The following is an 18,528-nucleotide window of genomic DNA, read 5'->3' on the forward strand; positions in this document are numbered from 1 at the left end:
CATAATAAGCACATTACAAAGCTAATCGTATGCTCGAATATCTTAGACGTAACTTTTCCCGCATTTCTGCGACAATCTGAAGTTTTTTCATGCGGGGCTCAAAGGTATACTTGGGGTCTTTCTGTAGCTCTTCGTTATGACTCGAAAAGTTGCAAAAAAAGCCAACGAAAACAACAAGAATACAGCGACCATGGACGCTATGGATTGCTTGACGCAAGACGCGAGTCCCAGTTGTCCGTCTTTTCCTCCTCTCAGGAAGTTGCATGTTTACCTGAAAGAAAATAACCTTGAGGTAATTCAAAGCCATAAGGAAGGCGGCTTTGTTGTTCTTCCTGAGAAGCTCCTTAAAGAAAAAGCAGCGCTAGCTCTGGGAAAGAATTTTGTCTTAGTGAATTTCAACTTAGAACGGAAGAAGAAGCAAGCCCTGAAGTCGCTGACCAACATGAATTTGCAGTCAGTCAATAGGGTGGTCAAGAATTCAGAGCTAGGCTTTTTGGACGTGCTCTTGAAGGCAGAATTCCCGCTTCGCACCATCGTTTTCGAGAAAGGGATCTGGCAGGTGTGCGTCCGACATTTTCTTCAACGCCAATTAAGGGCCTACCTCTTGATGACCCTTTTCTTGTCCGTAGTTCTGATCAAGTGATGCAAGAACTTAAAGATGGGCTTACTGGAGCTGCATCGGGTCTCGCTATTGACGTAAGCGAGCAGTATTAATCTATCCCGCATGATGACATATTTATTGCTTCCAGACAAAGGTGAATTGTTATTTCAATACCAGAGAGAGATTAGTTGCGAATGGAAACTTGCGATGCCTATTTTTGTAATCGTAACACTTCTAGAATTTTACTTTTCTTCGAATGCCATATTCTATAACCATAGCTTTTATGTTCGAGGTGAAGATGTTTGCATTGGCCCGGCCTTAGCCACTATCTTGAGTGACATTTCTTTGTCGTGTGCTGCTAAACATATCAATGATCGGCTTCATCTGACCTCAAACACCATTAGGGAATTTCACTACGTGGACGATTATCTGATTGTACTCACAGATCACTTAGATTCAAAACAAGCGTCATTGCTCACACCGTCATCACCTTGTTTACTAGTGCATCGAGAGGGCTATCTTTTACCTTGGAAGTGCCTAACGATGGCAGGTTTCAGTTCTTAGATTTAAGACTTGTTTTTTTTAAAAAACAAATATGGCCACATATGCTGCATTTACAATCCCCGCTCGTCCATGGAACTTCTTACGGTTCGATACTGCTTATTCGAAGCGCTTTAAACGTGGAATAATTGTTCGCTGCATAACTATAAGGCTCTGAATAAAACATGCGAGCATGAGCTAGCACGCAACTTCGACGCGCATATGCAAAGAATTCAAAAAGAGGGTTATCCGGGTCACTTCGCGACCAGTGTATGTGAAACACTTCTAAAACACCTTGCATCAAACAACAATCGCACTGAAAAGCACTAAAAGAAGAGACTGGTCGTGGCGATTCCTTATATTCATCACCTATCGTAAAAAATCAATAAGGTGGCAAACCGCTACAAAGTTGTCACAGATTTGCAGCTTAAATAAAGAAGAGCGTGTCAGAGAATCTTGGAAAAAGCACGAAACAGGGCTTACTGAGGGCGCCGCTGATGTGATTTATGTCATTCTTCTTAGCTGTGGCCTTGATTACATAGAGCGGACTGGCCAGTGTTTCAATGATAGAGCTATAAAATAAAATATAGCTATGGTAACCACATGGAAACTCACGGCAAAAGTTGTCATTGGTGTTTTCCTTTGGAAAAGCAAGAATCATTGGTCCATCGAAGAATAAGGCAGGATTAGAGAGAGTGGGGGCATACTTCATTAAGCAACGGGGCCCCTTGTGCGTAAGCAAGCCATCAGCGGCTCTAACAGATGAAAAGACTGCCTTCTTAAACGATTCTATGCCCATGGTTTAATCTGCTTGCTTTCTCGCTTCGCTTCTTGAGTTTGTCATTTTAAATGTGTCCTTTCAGATGGTTAGAAGCGGTTTTTCGAGATAATAAATCAGTTCGTGGTTTACATCACATCCTTCCTAGGTCTCTCAGAGCATGAACTGTAATTCATGATCAATGAGTTAGACAGGCAGAGCAGAACGGTGGGGCTAAAGATTAACATGCAGAAAACCAAAGTAGTGTTCAACAGTCTATCAATGGAAAAGCAGTTCGCAATTGGTAGCGAGGTGGTGGAAGTTGTAAGAGCAAACGTCTCCTTATGCCAGGTAGTAACCGCTGATCCGGATCATGAGAGGGAAATAACTAGAAGAATAAGAATGGGGTGGACCGCATATGGCAGGTTCTCTCAGATCATGAATGGCAGTTTACCAATATCCCTCAAGAGAAAAGTATACAACAGCTGTACCTTACCGGTACTCACCTGCGGGGCAGAAACGTGGAGGCTAACAAAGAGAACTCAGCTTAAGTTAAGGACAACGCAGCGAGCTGCGGAAAGAAAAATGATAGGTGTAACATTAAGTGAGCGGAAGCAGGTGGAGTGACTGAGAGAACAAACGCGGGTTAATGGCATCCTAGTTGAAATCAAGAGGAAGAAGTGGGCTTGGGCAGGGCATGTAATGCGAAGGCAAGATAACCGATGGTCCTTAAGGGTAATGGAGTGGATTCGGAGAGAAGGAAAGCGTAGCAGGGGTGGCAGAATGTTAGGTGGCCGGACGAGATTAAAACGTTTGAGGGCATACGTGCCTGCAACTGGCAAGGGACAGGGTTAATTGAAGAGACATGGGAGAGAGAGAGAGAGAGTTTAATGAATAATGGAGAGGTCTGCCTGGTTATGGGCCTGGCATGCTACTCCAGATGAGGGTGAAAGAGAGAGAGAAAAAGAAAAAAAAAGTTGTCATCATACATACTAAACACTCACGCACTCACAAACACACATGAATATCAAAGTATGTCCACTAAAACTGTGTCCCTTAGATGATTATCAAAGTATGTCCACTAAGCTCGTGTCCCTTAGAAAAATTAAGAAAGCTTTTGTCCCTCGCTCAGCCGAAGTCGCATCAGTTCAGGGTCCAAGGACATGCTCCAGGTGCACGGGGTCGTCCTGACGAAGTGCTAAAGCGCCTAACAGCACATTGCGATGAGTATTAAAGATTTGGCAGTGGCAGATCAAGTGTTGAAGATCCTCGCGCACACCACATGTCGGGCACAGAGGGCTACTTGACACACCAATTTTATAAAGATAGAATTTAGTAAAGGCAACGTCCAGACGAATTCGGTGCAGGCAGACATGGGAGAGGACTTTGCCCTGCAGTGGGCGTAGTCAATCTGGTAATGATGAGTCTATTGCGTGTTCTCGTCCTTGTTTTCTTGCACCATTTTATTCCTTGATCCATGTTCTGTACCAATTAGCTCAAAACAAAGACTTGCCGATAGAATAGACACTGCCATAATTAATCAGTCAGACCTACCCACCGCTGCACATTCCATAAATTTGCATGGGAGGGGTGACAAACTACTACACCCCACGTCCGGAAGAAGGAGATTCGGACTGCTGAACAGCTATTGAAGTCACGTCTGATTATGAGCTGACAGAAGGCATAGGTGTACATGGCAGACTGGACGACAAAAAAACTATGCGGACGCTTAAGTTACCTTTAGAGTGCTATGCGACATCATTAGATTTCATATTTGTCGCAGGTTCTCTTGCAACTTTTTTGTGTGTTTGTTTTTTCCGATTCTTCCAGTTTTTTTTTCAGCTGCCGGCCAACCAGCCGCCATATTCGGCAAGCTGCAGTACAAGGTTAGCTCTATGCTATGAGCTGCCGACATTTGCATATTTCAGATTTTTTGCTCACTTTTGATTTTCATTTTCTGTCTAGGTTGCTGCCCAGGAATTGGGTTGCTCACAACCCGTTGCGAAAGTTGAGATGGCGTCAGATAGGAGATCTCCCTCGACCTATCAGCGAATTTCGTGACACCGGGCACAGGCAGAGTTTTAGTGTGAGAACAACTTTATTGCTACCGCTGCTATCGCGTTACAAAGCTATTGCAATTCAAGTTGCAACAAAAAACTGTCACGAACAAAATTTCTTATCAACAACGTGATTTAGAAAAGGTGAGACGGTGAAGCGCTCACGGCTGAGGAATTACAAGTTTAGATAGATCATGCCGCCGCGGTGGCTGAGTTGTTATGGTGCTCGGCTGCTGACCCGAAAGACGCGGGTTCGATCCCGGCCGCGGAGGTTGAATTTCTTTGGAGGAGAAATCCTAGAGGCCCGTGTACTGTGCGATGTCAGTGCACGTTGAAGAACCCCAGGTGGTCGAAATTTCCGGAGCCCTCCACTACGGCATCTCTCATAGCCTTAGTCGCTTTGGGACGTTAAACCCCATAAACCAAACCATAAACCAGATCATGCAAAAGAAAGGGTAGGTGAAATTAGTTAACACAGGTGGAATACCGGTGTAATGAGCGAAGAAAGATGCATAAACTCTCAAAATGCTACACGACAGAACGAATCAATAGAAAGTCTGTTCAGGTTTTATCGGGTGTGCCGCAAAGCTCAGTACTTGGGCCTTTGTTGTTTCTTGTTTTTGTAAATGATTTGCCGAGTGATCTGTGCTCCCGTTTTAGGCTGTACGCCGATGTCTGTGTTGTTTACCGTTCTTCCACGTGCGCAAATGATACCATTCTGTTGCAGTGTGACCTTGACAAGGTATGTGCGTGGTGTGACAAATGGAAGATGACTCTCAACACCAGTAAATGTTACCTTATGCAGTTCACAAACAAAAAAAGAAGATATGGGGCAACTATAATCTAAATCAATCTGTTGTACAGACAAAGGACCGAGTAAAGTATCTCGGTATCACATTTACAGCGAAGTTGGATTGGACCGCACACGTCGACGCGTTAACTGCCAAAGCTTCCCGCGTTCTCAACCTTTTTAAAAGAAACTTTAAACATACAACTCCACGCCTAAAAGAAACATTGTACGTTACGAATGTCAGGCCAATTCTCGAATATGGATGCCTATGTTGGGACCCGCTCACAAATATTTTAAAAGACAAGCTAGAACGAGTTCAGAAGCGGGCAGCAAGGTTCGTAACTGGGAATTATAATTTTAAGGTTAGAAGTTCTGAACTTCGGGAAGCTTTTGGTTGGAAGTTGTTATCCCACTGAAGAAAAGTTTTTAGCATAAAGTTTGTGTACGACATTTACAAGAATAAAACAGGAATTAATAAAAGGCTCTATTTAAGGCAACCTCGCTACGTTTCGAGTAGAAGGGACAATACCATGAAAATTAGAGGGTACAACTGCAGGATTAATACATTTGAATATTCATTTTTTCCCAACACAATAAGTGACTGGAACCTGCTGCCTAATGAAGTGTTTGAGAGCGAGAATTTCCAGGCCTCAATTGACCATGCAATAATCTGATTATGCTGTTGTCAGTGTTGGTTCTGCGTGTCGGGTGCAATCAGAATGCTTTTATCTTTTTGGAAGTTCTTAAAATTTTTCTGTAACTTTTCTTTCTGTTTTGTTCTCTTGTGCTGTATTGAATTTTACTGTTAATGTACTTACCCCCCCCCCCCCCTACAATAATGCCTCTCAAGGCGCTGTAGGTACTTTGAATAAATAAATAAACAAAAAGTACACGGCAAGATAGATCCAGCGACACGCACAAAGAATCTGAGACAGTGAGGAAAGCTACGGCTTATCTGCGGAGCGGCAGTGTCCGGTCGCAAGGACCGCAAACCATTGCCCATTACAGCACAGACCTAAGCCGGAGGCTGGCTTGCCGAACGTATGCCTGGCTGGCTTCACACGCGTTGTACGCACTGACCTCCTCCAAGCAATCCGCGCGACTCGTGCTTTTCTCGCCGCTGCGTCTTCGTGGTAAAGAGGACAAAAGAAACGCGTGCAAATGCTAAGGCTATATCTGGGAAGCAAAGAGAACAGATCATAGGAGAGGCAGGAAACAGTAAACAATGCGCGTACGGACGAGCGCGAACTTTCACTGCACCTTTATTTCGTACAACGAGGGGCGGAAACGGGTCCAGTGGTAAAGGACATGACTGCACAAAGGCGAGAACAGACCGCCATCATTCAGCCATCCTTTTTATCCAGTCGCCCTCGATTAGAATACGTTCCCTCTTCATATTTTTTTTTCAGACGTCGGTTGCCGGGCTCTCGTTTCCCCGTATGACATGCGACGGATCTACGCTGCCTGTGGTTCCTTTAATAACACTGAAGTTTGCACTGCAGAGTGCCAAACACCGTGCGCCACAGAGTGTGCAAGTGCGATGGCACCACAGTGTCACCTGCACAACAACCTTCTGAAGAGCAGAATGCCCGGGTCATCAGCCCGAGTTCTTGAACAGGCCGCGCCCCGGACGCAAAACTTGAAGGTCGAGGCAGGCATGGAGTTTGAGACACACCCTCACCCTTCAAACCCGTGCATTTTTCTCTCTGCCTCCCTCACCCTAAACTCACCAGCTTTGCCATGTGTCGCCCTCGCCCTCACATAACTGTGCCAATCCGCCCTCCCCCTCACCTCCCTGAGTGAAGCCCTTATTCGGCGAGGATGAGAACACCCTCGTGCAAGTTCCCACGTCTGGTCATGTGATTTGCGCGGGACTAGGAGCGGCTGCTTTCGTCGTGGTCGCGGTTAGGCTATCACCGCCCCATTGCGCCGGAGAGTGCCGACTTTCCGGCAGCTTCAGTTAATCATTTTAAATATCAGACATTAGCCTTACAGCTTTTAGTGACTAAGATATGAGAACGCTGTATATATCTCCGTTCAACTTTTTCCGTCTGCTGCCGTTCGCACTCGCTTGACTGCTAGTCGGATTTTGAAATGCTTTCATATCGTTCCTTTTTTCTTGCACTGCTCTTGCAGGCTGTCTATGAGCCATCTTTTATCACTACTTTTATCACTGCTTTACTTTTGTAAATCGTTTCATCGCTGTTATTTGCAGGGGCCTAAATAATAACCTACGCGCATGGATGAAGAAAAACCACACGCGAGCAGCAGTGACGGTCGCCTTTAGTCATTGATTATAGTGCTCCGTACCGATGTATATGAACTGCAGGAACTGTACCGCTTCAAATCCTTTCAAAGCAGGCGATGTGACCCGTAAGAGAGCGCAATACGAATGCGCTACAAGCATCGAAAATTGCAACTTCACTGTGAAAAGATTTCTGCTTTCACAAACTATATGATGCTGTCTACAACAGGCACCCTTCGAAAAGAGGAGCGTGTACAAAATGTGCAGCAGAACATGGCTCTGCAGAACCGAGGAGGTGTTCGTGCAGGGTGTCCAGGGCTCTTCTTGAACTCGTCGTTTTTCGCGCTGTCCCTCAGAATAGTGTGGGCATCAGCTCCGACGACCTGAAATGCAAGAAGGATTAGAAGTCAGTAACCCAGCACGGTGCAACTTCGTCGGTGGTAGCTGTGCTGCTACTCTCTCGCAGTGTGTGTGTATCTTGCTTTAGTCCTTGTCTATTTCGCGCTGTTCTTCTTGAAAATGGCATGCCAACTCGCCCAAGCATCAGTCCTAACGATCTCGCAGGGGTTACATATTTATTCCTCCCGTAACAATCTGTGCCGTTCAACTTCGAACTTGTCAGTCATGAGCAACAAAAGTGGTCATCCTCGCTGCTCGACATGCAGTTACGTGGGTGGGTGCCTGCTAGCCCTCGCCTGCGCCAGGTGAGGGCGAAGGGTAATATCATTACCTTTAGTTTACTTTTATATATTTTTTTATTTTGCTCCTTCGAGCAACATGCAGCTGTTGCCCACGAGGCAAGACAAAAGGAGTTGCTCAACCTCCTGACTGGGTCTTGGCCTTGCGTGGGTACAGCAGCAGGAGCGGCATTGCAGCCTACAAAAGGCAAACGCTAAAGTTCAGCATATTTTTACACAACAGCGACAAGCCATTGATTAGCTCTGCTAAATAAGTACAATTAACGAAGTATTGCACACTGACCTGTACCGAAAATTGTCAATAGGATGCAATAGAAAAAAGTTATTGTCCTAACCATAAACATATCGGCATATGAAAGAGAACAAGAAATACGCACTTTGTCATATGCGATACAGTGTTACACAGAGAGAAAAGACGAATAGATGCGTTTCAAACTACTAGACGTAAAACTGTTTTTAGCACCTTTTATTAAAATGGATGAACACTACAGTAAACATGGTTTGATAGTGAACTGATTGTGTACTGTAGTTAGTACGAGGACTATTTACCACAACTGAAGTCCAGCGCACGCTGTGGCGAGTAGTTCTATTCAGGTGCATGTTAACAGTTTTTATAGTGTTCTTATTTCATTCAAAATAAGCACACATAGTTTCAGTTCATGCATGCTTTTTACGGGGATTCTATGAGACTGCTTTCTTGCCTAGGAAGTGTTTGTGTCGTATTTTGTAGATAAAAGTAACCGAGCTGCTCGCGAACTGCACGGCTGATACTTTTCCACGTAAGTTTTGTTACAGGTACCCCAGATAAGCAGACAATAACTGACACGAGAATGAATAAGACAGAAGTACTACTGCCTTTTCAGTCAAAGAGGCAAAAGACAAGGAGGCCTATACGTCCTACCAATAGCTCTTGCTATCCTTACACGCATGTTGTCTACGTGGTCGCTTAAGGCTAGGTTGTGATGGATTTTAAGTCCTAAAAAGGAATGGGAACTAACATGTTCAAGGTAACAAGAGCCGTTGCGAACCTTGAATCGTAATCTATTGACGTCTTTTTTGCACAAAAGAGCGTAAACTTCCCTTTTTTCTCGTTGAGTTTGAGTTGGATCACGTTTAGCCACACACTAAATTGGCCATGCACTAAGTTTCTGCTAGCATTTTTGGCGTGTTCATTTTATTATTTGTCGTGTCGATTGTGTGTGTTTTAGCCGTATTTTTTTAGTGTTGCCACCAGTTTAAGTGCTTTTCTTCAGTTATGTGCAACACAGAAGCGGGAGTCATAATCAGGCACCAAGATTTACTTTTAGTCTATGTTAATAAAAAAAAAGACAACGCAATGTACGTCAACAAAAGCAGCAAGATATGGTACCGTCTTTCAGGTCAGCATGTGGGCTGCATCAATGAAGATGTCTTTTTTTCAGAATTGTAGCCCCCTCTCCCTCCGGCTGCTACATATTCGGGCTAAGGGGAGTAATCATTGAATAAAAAAAAAGTTGTGCTACATGCCTACGGCCTGAAATTGTATTAATTGTCTTGCAGTAAATGGACCAGCAATGAAAAACTCACGACAGAAATGCTGGATTTTACAGAAGGTTTATTGGAAGAACGACAACAGGCTTAACCGGCACATGCGCAGACTGTTCTTCTTTTTTGTTGTTGCGAAAGCAATACTACGCCAAGTCAAACCGCTCCTCACGTGGTCCGTGGATCCCCCCGCTCCTCGAGGAGCCGCCGCCAAGCCTAACAGATGGTGTGACGTCAGCCTCTCCGTTGCTATAACGACGCGTGACGTCAGCTTGCTCGCTCCACCGCAGCCAGGAGGAGCCGGTCGTGCCGCGATCCTCGAGGACTCTCGCTATGGAAGCCACCGACGAAGAGTCTATATCTGAATCTAGTTGCTCTACTGCTTCTGAACAGTTTAACTCTAAGGCGGCAGCCAAGCAAGGTAGGAAGAATGCAAGAAAGAGGTTACAACGTGCCCAAGAAATGGAAGAACAACGGGAAGAACGACTGTGGAAATGACGAGAAGCCGAAGCAGCTAAACAAGCTGTATCAAGTTCAGAAGCTGGGATTAGGTAAGTCAAACGGAATGAAGCCAAGCGGAAACAACGTGCTCCGAAAACAGAGGAACAACGAGAAGAACGTTTGCGAAAAAGACGAGAATGAGAAGCAGCTAAGCAAGCTAAGCTTTCGCAACCAACCAGGTTTAACCAGAGAGGTTTAGCCGCTCTTAGCAGCGGCTTGACAGTGCGTTAGCACTTTCCATAGCGGCGCGGCGGCCGTTCAATTTGCCACGGTAAGCGGGCACGCTCTGTTTGCTCGAAGCGCCGTTGAGAACGCTGCAGTTTGGTAGAGCACGAGCGTAGTCACATGGTATTTATTCATATTTCGCGGGCTTTCTTTAGATGCCGGAAAAAAGGACCCCGTAGGAGGTACGATGCTACAATAAGCTGGATCGGGTGTTTATAAGCCTGCTCTACAACCTAACGTAACGATCTTGGCACTAAAATGAATATTTGATAATTTGCATAATTCATCCCAGTTAATTAACCGTTTAAGCGCTATAAAAAAATATTCTGAGGAGCGCCACATGATGGCAAACAATGTATCATTGGTTTCAGCGCGCTGCGTTTTACCACTTGTTTGAAATCCCTGGTTCAAGTTACGTGAAACACATTGTATAAGCTTGCAGGCATAAGAAATTCAGTGATATTTTTTCAGCGACAAACCAGACACACAGGACTACACGGGCGCTGTCCGAAACCGTGTGTGGGTGCCCTGTGTCCTTCGTTCAGATATTAACTGTGAATTACTTTTCTTGAAACCTTGGTGAACTGACTAACTGCGCAACGCATACTGGTCATTGCTTGAAACAAAAAAAGTTAAATTCAAACAAAAACAGCTGCGGTCGATTCATAGGGACGGCGTTCAACTGCTGGGTCCCAGGTAGCGGGATCGAATTCCGACCGCAGTGAGCAAAATTTTATGTAACCGAATTGCAAAGACGCCCCTGTGCAGAGTGGTGTCAGTTCAGGTTAGAGGATCCCAGCTTGACGAAATTAACTTGGAGCCCCCGCTAGTGTCTCAAATAGCCCACGGTGCAGCTTCGAGGGAGTAAACCCCACACATTGTACCATACTTCAAACAGGGCTGTAATCAAGAGCTGAAATGAATCAAGATCTCCGTGGAAATAAAATGTAGCCTATCCTTGAAATAAAAATTTAAATATTTGCCGCCGTCTCTGCCTTACTGACAGCCGGTCTTCGGCGATATATGCCAGTACCTGCGAAGTACCCCTGCTGCTCAAAATTACACTGGAGCTTCAACTATGGCAACTTTCCATCTCTCCAACCATGCCTTCATCGCTCCCAATGTGGCACGGTGCACGAAAGCTAAGAAAAACTTGGGGGGCATTTAAGTTCAAACAGACGACATTCTTGAACACAAATGACTGCCATGCTATACTGCCGGTTGTGAGCTCCATGTCTTCTGCAGAGCACTCCACACTCACAAATGCGGGATACGGACCCCGCACACCGTTACCTTAATGGGCCCCTGCTCATCAGGAGTTGGCAGGAAACTAGGCAGCAGACACAGCCGCCCGCGAGCTCTCTCACCGGGTTATTTTCTCCTCCCCACCCAACCAGGAACCCGATTTTGACCCGGTATAAGCTTTCAAAGATATTACAGCCTGCTATTAAGATATTACACTCATCGTATTTACCCTAGCCCATGTAAAGCCTCAAGAAGGCGTATAGCGGCCCCTTCTCCGTCTTCTCACCAATACATTGCTGTATCCGGCAGCTCTAAAACATTTTGACCCCTCATTTAGCGGCAGCTTCCCGCACTGAAGAGCGGTGTCTTCTGACACCTATCGCATGGTATGGACCTGCCCGTCCAACCCGGCTAGTCCCCCCATCCCCAACCCAATCCGGGAAGACTGTGAGGCGATCCTGCTCGGCTGCTATGACTTAAAAGGCACAACAAGCCTTATTTGGGCGCGCACTGGGGTCCCAAACTAGAAACCTCCACCTAGTGCTTGTAAGGATCAGTCCCTTACGGGTTCATCCAAGCATACCTCCTGTTCCTTGCTAACAAATGTTTTCACAACCACCCGCACATGCCTCCCTGTAGACTAGAGCACTGCACGGGCCTCAATCTGAGGCCCAAGCCCGGCCCGGGCCCGAGACCTGGAGCCCGAGCCCGGCCCACGCCCGCGGCTTCAAGCCCGGGCCCAGCCCAGGCCCGCTAAATTCTTGCTCTAGCGAGCCCGGCCCGGCCCGTGAATCCCGGAGTGAAGCCCAGCCCGGGCCCGGCCCGGCCCGGCCCGTTTCACAGTAACGCTAGAGTTATACTGCTCGTTCTGCGCACGTAGACCGTTACTAGACCGATAAGAAACCGGCCGACAAAGGTACTGAAACCACAGTTTGCCCTGCAGAAAGTTTGTTCTTTTTAACCCAGAAGGAAGTGATTAAGAGTAGTGCTCACCAGGCCTGTCTTTTGGACAATGATCTCGTGTAGGTGCACAAAGATAAACTCCGAAGTTCCGAGAGCCAAATAAAAAGGGCTGCATGCGCGCGTAATAGACTACTTTGCATTCCCCCATGATTTTAATCACTTATATTTTGCCGCCGGGAAGTATAAACATTAAAGCTGCCTAGCAAGCAGTGGTATGACATTTGTTTAGTGAACGCGATCTTACAGGTGGAACTCATAGCCGAACTGGTCGCCTTTCAGCAGAAACGAAAAGCTAAAAGGCTTGACTATTTCACGGCGTGTGTTTTGGAGACTGTAAGCGTCCTAAATTGATATGTTCTTCGCGAATGCATTTCTACAGTGTATGGGTATGTTTTGGGATGACGAACGATCAATGGCCAATTAAGACCGGTTGAACCTTACTCTTACTGGTGGAGCAAAGGATAACGCACGAAGCACGTGATAACTTACAGGGCAAAACACTTGTCATGACAACCAGGCTGAAGAAACGAAGAGGGATAGATGTGGTTATGAGATGAGATTTACAAACTCTCGCGAGCTTTTGTGGTTATTAAATTTACGAGACGTTCCGGTCAGCTGATCAAAAAGAAAGCCAAATGCGTTTTAGTTTGTGAATTTTATCACATGAAAAAAATATAGCTATAAAATAAAAGGTATGTTTATGGGGCTTAAGGTCCCAAGTGGAGTCAGGCTGTGAGAGACACCGATGCAGAGGGCTCCGGATCATTTGGACCACATGGTTTTGTTCAACGACCAATGATACTACAAAGTACATGTCTGTCATGCTTGCCGCCTAAATAGAAATGCAGCCGCCGAGGTTAGGAGCAAACCCGGGTTTTTCCGGCTCAGTAATCAAGCGCCTTGACCACTAAGCCACCGCGGCGTGGAAATAAGGAAATAAAAAAATTCAGGGGGCACTTTGACTGTCTAAAGTGGGTAGAGGCGGAAGCGTTTTCCGCACCACCTTCGCTGTTTCTGTGGCACTGGTGGCGTCACATATATTTTAGTACTAATTACTAAGTGATGGCAGATCACTAATTAATTGTTAATTCCCGATTATTGCCGGAATGAGTGGAACGCGACAGCGCGTTGTAACGCTGCCAGGGAGTCCACAGAACGCCACCACCCGTTCGGCGCGATGCCTTGCCCTTTGAACGTAACGCTTTTTGAGGAAAGGAAATGGCGCAGTAATTCTCTGTCATCTCGGTGGACACCTGAACCGCCCCGTAGAGGAAGGGAGGTGGGAGTGAAAGAAGATAGGTAAAGACGAGCCGTAATGAAGAAAATGAAAATTGTATTTGAGGAAAGGAAATTACGCAGTAACTGTCCCACATATCTCGGTGGACACCCGTCAAAATTCAGGGGGGCACTTTTTTGACCTAAAGTGTGGTCACTGATGTGTGGTTAAGATGTTAAGCTTCGTCCCTAAGAGTGGAACGCGACAGCGTCTTGCAACGCTGCCAAGGAGTCCATAGAACGCCATCGCCCATTCAGTTCTACGCCTCGCTCGTCGGTAAATTGGTTTTTGAGGAAAGAAAATGTATCTGTCTCTCATTTGTCGGTGGACACCTAAACCTCGCCGGAAGGTAATGGAGGAGGATGAGAGTGAGTGAAGACACCGTATTCACTAGACGCGCCTTTGTTCATTCCAAACCATCGAGCTGGCATGGCGGAGTGGATAGCGTGCTCGTCTCTCACGCCGAAGACCGGGGTTCGATTCCTGAGCTCGAGCAATTTCTTAATCGCTTTTATTTATTTATATGGCCTGACTAGTAAAGCTAATTAGGCTAATTGGGTAATTAAGCAGTTAACTAAGCTCAGTCCCAGTTACTTGGTTACTAGCCAAAGTGCAATTGGCCCCGTTTGAAATTCGCGCACTGTGACGTCACGACCGTTTCCACCAATTGAAAAGCGTGACATTTTCTGTCGACAACTGCTGCTTACAACGATGAGACATTAAAGGCTTCCGCCTTAATAAGTCAATAAGTAAAGCACAGTTTTTTTCTCAGCGCGTACTATAACCCATAGCTCATCCGTGTCGCTGCTCCAATGCCGCAGTTGTGTACTTCACTCTGCAATAGTGAATGAATAGTTGAACACCAGCCGTTTTTGTAAGGACCCAACCCGACTCGGGTCCGCAGCTTTAAGCCCGAGCCCGGCCCGGGCCCGCGACTTCAGGCCCAGGCCCGGCAAAACAAATCATGTCCCGGCCCGGCCCGGCCCGGGCTTTCGGGCCGGCCCGAGCCCGTGCAGTGCACTACTGTAGACCACGCAGCCAGTGTTGTCGCATTGCCTGCAAGTATCTTTTGTGTGTCCGCCACTGATTAGTCGTCCGCCACTGATTAGAGGCGGACGACTTCGACAGAGAAGACTCCTGGGGGTAAAATCAAGGAGAAAGCGTCTCTGAAGATGCTCCCAAACCGCAGGAAAAAGGACTAGAGTAAAATAAAGTTTTTCCTTCCTTCCTTCCTTCCTTGTGTGACATGCTATTGGATCTCTCCAACGCAATAGTGATATCAAATCTTATCTTCATAACGGGGCTTCAAAGATGCCGAAAGTGAAGCTTCAACGCCCTTTCGCAGTCCTCAGCACAAATGGGCGCATCAGGTTGATGTCTTCCTGAAAGTGCATTTGGGCCCCTGTAGTGGTGGCAGGAAGGGAGCTAAGGCGGAGGGAAGCGGAGGAAAGCGGAGGATGGCGCGCTATCAATGGCTGTGTGTTTTCACTCGAGGCTGGTAATCCCGAGGATGCCTGCCGTGAGAACATTTAGTATTTGAAATACGGCGCCTTTCCGTGCTTAAAATTGTGGCCAGCGTATTTATGTCTCAAAATAAGCGAAAATACCGTCCGCAGAACTTCAGTCAAGCCCGCTTTTAAACAGAATATCTAATGGGACCGGCGGCGGTGCTGCGGCAACAATATTTTGTAAGACAAATAGCAGTATGCCTCAAATAAAACGAATAAATGCTGCCGCAAAACTCGTTTAGAGTGAACGAGGAGGCGCCGCAAACTCGCCCCCGATTGAAAAACCCGTGCTTCCCGCCAGCAAGCAGACCGAAAAGTTCTCCCAGCTGCGTGGTCTCCCTTACGCGCGTGTATGCCGGTTGGACACAGCGTCTAAGTGGAACCAGAAGAGTTCGCGGCGCGAGACAAGGGCAGCGTTGAAGACCAAACTATAGTGAAACTTTTTCGCATAGTCAGTGATCAGCCATTACAGAGATCTCAGAAGTTTGAATGCCAATCACGTGAGATACATTTCTGACCCTGCCGGTCCCGTGACGTGCTTCGCCAACCCAATCGACTGTTCACCTTCTGCACAGCAGGCAGTGCGCAGGCAGCAGACAGTATGTTTTGTACGCCCGTTCATCGTGATAGTTTCCTCGCTAGTAGTAGTAGAAGACGTTTATTCGGCCAACATTTACAGGCCGAGCATGTGGACCGCCTGGGCGACCAGAAGTCGCTGTTCTTCCTCCCCTTCAGCGCCCAGCCAGTCGAGCCAGGTGGTGATGGATAAAGAAGGTGGGGGGTAGGAACCCGACTGCTGAGCAGCCGGGCAATAGAAGAGGCAATGGGCAAGGTCCGCATAGATACAGAGGCAGTTGGGACAGGAAGGGTCCGATAGATAGCGATAGAGAAAGAGGCGAGACGGGGTGATGATTGCATTCATTTGAACGTGCCGAAGAAGGCGAGCCTCCGGCACTGTGAGTGATGGATGAGGGGGAGGGTAAAGGCGTTTATCGAGGCGGAGCTCGAGGTAGACCTCTTTTATGGTGCGGCGAAGGGTGAGTCTCCCACCGTCCTCTGAGGGCTTGGGCCAGGGGATCAACGGTGCCCGGAAAAGTGTGTCACGGGCGAGCTGATGAGCCAGCTCATTGCCGTCAATCCCTGAATGCCCAGGGACCCAGCGGAGGAAAACGATGGAAGGCTGCAATGCGGAAACCGCTCGTTCGACCTCCTGTTCAAGAGAAGGGGTTAGGGTGCGTTTCTGTATGTGGTGTATAGCGGCTTGTGAGTCTGAATAGACTGTGTACTCTTGAAGAGAGGGAAGGAGGGCAAATGACTGGAGGGCATGCGCAATGGCGAGGACCTCGAGGGACAATGCATCCGGAGGGCGTAGAAACGGCCCGCTGGTGTGAGTTTCAGGAGCGGGGAGGGGGGGGGTGGTACAGGGCGTAGCCGCAGGAACCTCGAGGAGCCACGAAGGAGGCATCCGTGTAAGCTACACCCTGGGTATCAAAGAGAGGGGAATGGTGCTGTGCGGCCGCATGACGACGGCCGCCGTGCAGAACGGGGGACACGTTGGACGGAAGGGGGAGGATCCGAAGATTGGGAGCCGGGGTGGGAATAGGAGAGGTAAACGGGGCGCAGGGAATGGGCGAGATACCCGCTTGAGTCAGTAAACACTGACCCTGACGGGTAAGGGAAAGCCGGGCAATCTGCGAGTCATGATGGAGAGGGAGCAGAGAACGGAGAGGATGAAAGAGGCCTGTTGCAAAGATCTTTGCAGTAGACGTAGTGATAGGGAGATTGAGAGCTGCCTTGTAGAGGCCCACAAGGGCAGTCTCAAGAGCGTTAAGTTGAGTCTGATTGAAGGAAACGTAGGGTGCAAAGTACAAGACCTTGTTGAGGGCCAGCGCGTGGGCAACTCGGCACGCATGAGCCTCGTGGAGACCTGAGCGCCGAGTGACCACGCGCCGCAGGAGGTGAGTTACGGAGTGGCAGGTGGTGACAGCACGGTGGAGGGCTTGCACGTTCTTGGCTGCATGCAAAGGAAAGCCAAGAACTTTGCACTGCGTGACGACAGGAATGGGAGAGCCAGAAAGGTGGAGAGAGACGAATTGGTTGTGTGAGCGCTGGTATGAGGAATGGTTGAGGAGAAGGAGCTCGGATTTTTCAGGAGCAGGAGAGAGGCCAGCAGTGGTGAGAAAGGAGTCGATGAGATCTAGGCCACGTTGCAGGTTGTCCTGTACGTGACCGGGAGAGCCAGACGAACACCAGAGAGTGATGTCATCGGCGTAAAATATATGATGCAGGTCGGGAATTTCAGCTAGCTGGGAGGCGAAAGGGGCCATAGCAAGATTGAAAAGGGTAGGAGAGAGAACAGCACCTTGAGGAGTGCCTCGGGTGAGGTTGTGGGGGTCGGACAGATAGGTGTCGACTCGAAAGCTTGCGACACGTTTAGAGAGGAATGAGCGGATATAATAGTACATGCGGGAGCCACAGTCTAGGGAGGCGAGTTGGGAAAGGATGTGGTCGTGGCAAACACCGTCGAAGGCCTTGCGAACATCGACGGTCACAAGTGCGTGAATTTGAGTGGGGATAGGTGACAGAAACGTGTGCTGGAGAACCAGAAACATGTCCTGTGCACAGACGTGGCGTCGGAAGCCGATGAGAGAATGAGGGAAGAACTCCCTCGTCTCGAGAAAATTAGAGAGGCGAGTCAGGGCCATTCGCTCAAGGGTCTTACCAACACATGATGTCAGGGAGATTGGGCGGAGGTTAGAGATTCCTTCCCGAGATTCAGAGCCGAGTATGTCTGCCTACCACCGGTTCCCTTTAAAGTATCAATCTCGATTAGTAACGTTATGTACCCGAAGTAGCTCGTCGGCAGCAAGGGCCTCGTATAGGAGCACATGACAGCGCTAGAGAGCTTCGCAAGCGCCCTGACAAGGACTGCTTACGTGCATAACAAACTTCATTTAAGAGATAAACGCCACCTCTACTTGACATTGTGTATTTGGCTGTGATATTGATGTCCGCTTACTGCGAACTTTGGATACAATGAACACCATCCTCGTCACCGTCGAGTTTGTTATAACAGAGCTCTACTATACTAGACTGAACACTTGCCTGAAGAATTTTGCGAAATTCATCACTTTTGGCTAGTCAACCAGCTTTCAACCACATCTCTCGTTCGGTTTTGATCAAATGAGTGGCTTTGCAACTCGTAGATGAGGTGGCGTCTCTTAACTCTGGCGGTAATGACGCTCTTTTCTTTTCCGTTCACACCGAGTTAGCTCCAACGCAAGCCTTGAGAGCTGAATGGCACACACAGCAAAACAGGCGGCACTTGCACAGCATGTCGGCGGCGTTTATAAACGGTGCGCGTGTTGCTTTCAAGACCTACCCCCTGAAGCGACAGAGCTTCTTGTACAGGTCGCACAGGATGTCGGCCAGCTGCAGCAGTGACACTCCCAGCCACATGCTCACGTGGCCGGAGAAGTAGGTGACCAGGTCCGAGCCCTGCGCAAGGAGCAAGTGCCTTGTTTGCAAGTGCCTTGGCAAGTGCCAAGTGCCTTGGTGCAAGTGCGTCGGTTTTCGACAGATCTGTGGATATACAACA

The 18,528-nt window shown here is 47.8% G+C and overlaps 1 protein-coding gene across 1 annotated transcript in view; it reads right to left on the minus strand.

Annotated features, from left to right (window-relative positions):
- Window positions 1-5,554: 5,554 nt before the first annotated feature.
- Window positions 5,555-18,528, minus strand: part of LOC149360902 (uncharacterized) — a 124,751-nt gene continuing 111,777 nt past the window's right edge. The window contains exons 24-25 of the mRNA XM_089569417.1: window positions 18,313-18,428; window positions 5,555-7,373 (exon numbers count right to left, since the gene is read on the minus strand). Coding sequence (XP_089425543.1) covers window positions 7,343-7,373; window positions 18,313-18,428 — 147 coding nt within the window. The 3' untranslated portion in view covers window positions 5,555-7,342. The remainder of the gene's footprint in view (window positions 7,374-18,312; window positions 18,429-18,528) is intronic.

Source organism: Amblyomma mixtum, chromosome 2, assembly GCF_055824585.1.
Source record: "Amblyomma mixtum isolate Tamu chromosome 2, ASM5582458v1, whole genome shotgun sequence".
In the NCBI taxonomy this organism is placed as follows: domain Eukaryota; kingdom Metazoa; phylum Arthropoda; class Arachnida; order Ixodida; family Ixodidae; genus Amblyomma; species Amblyomma mixtum.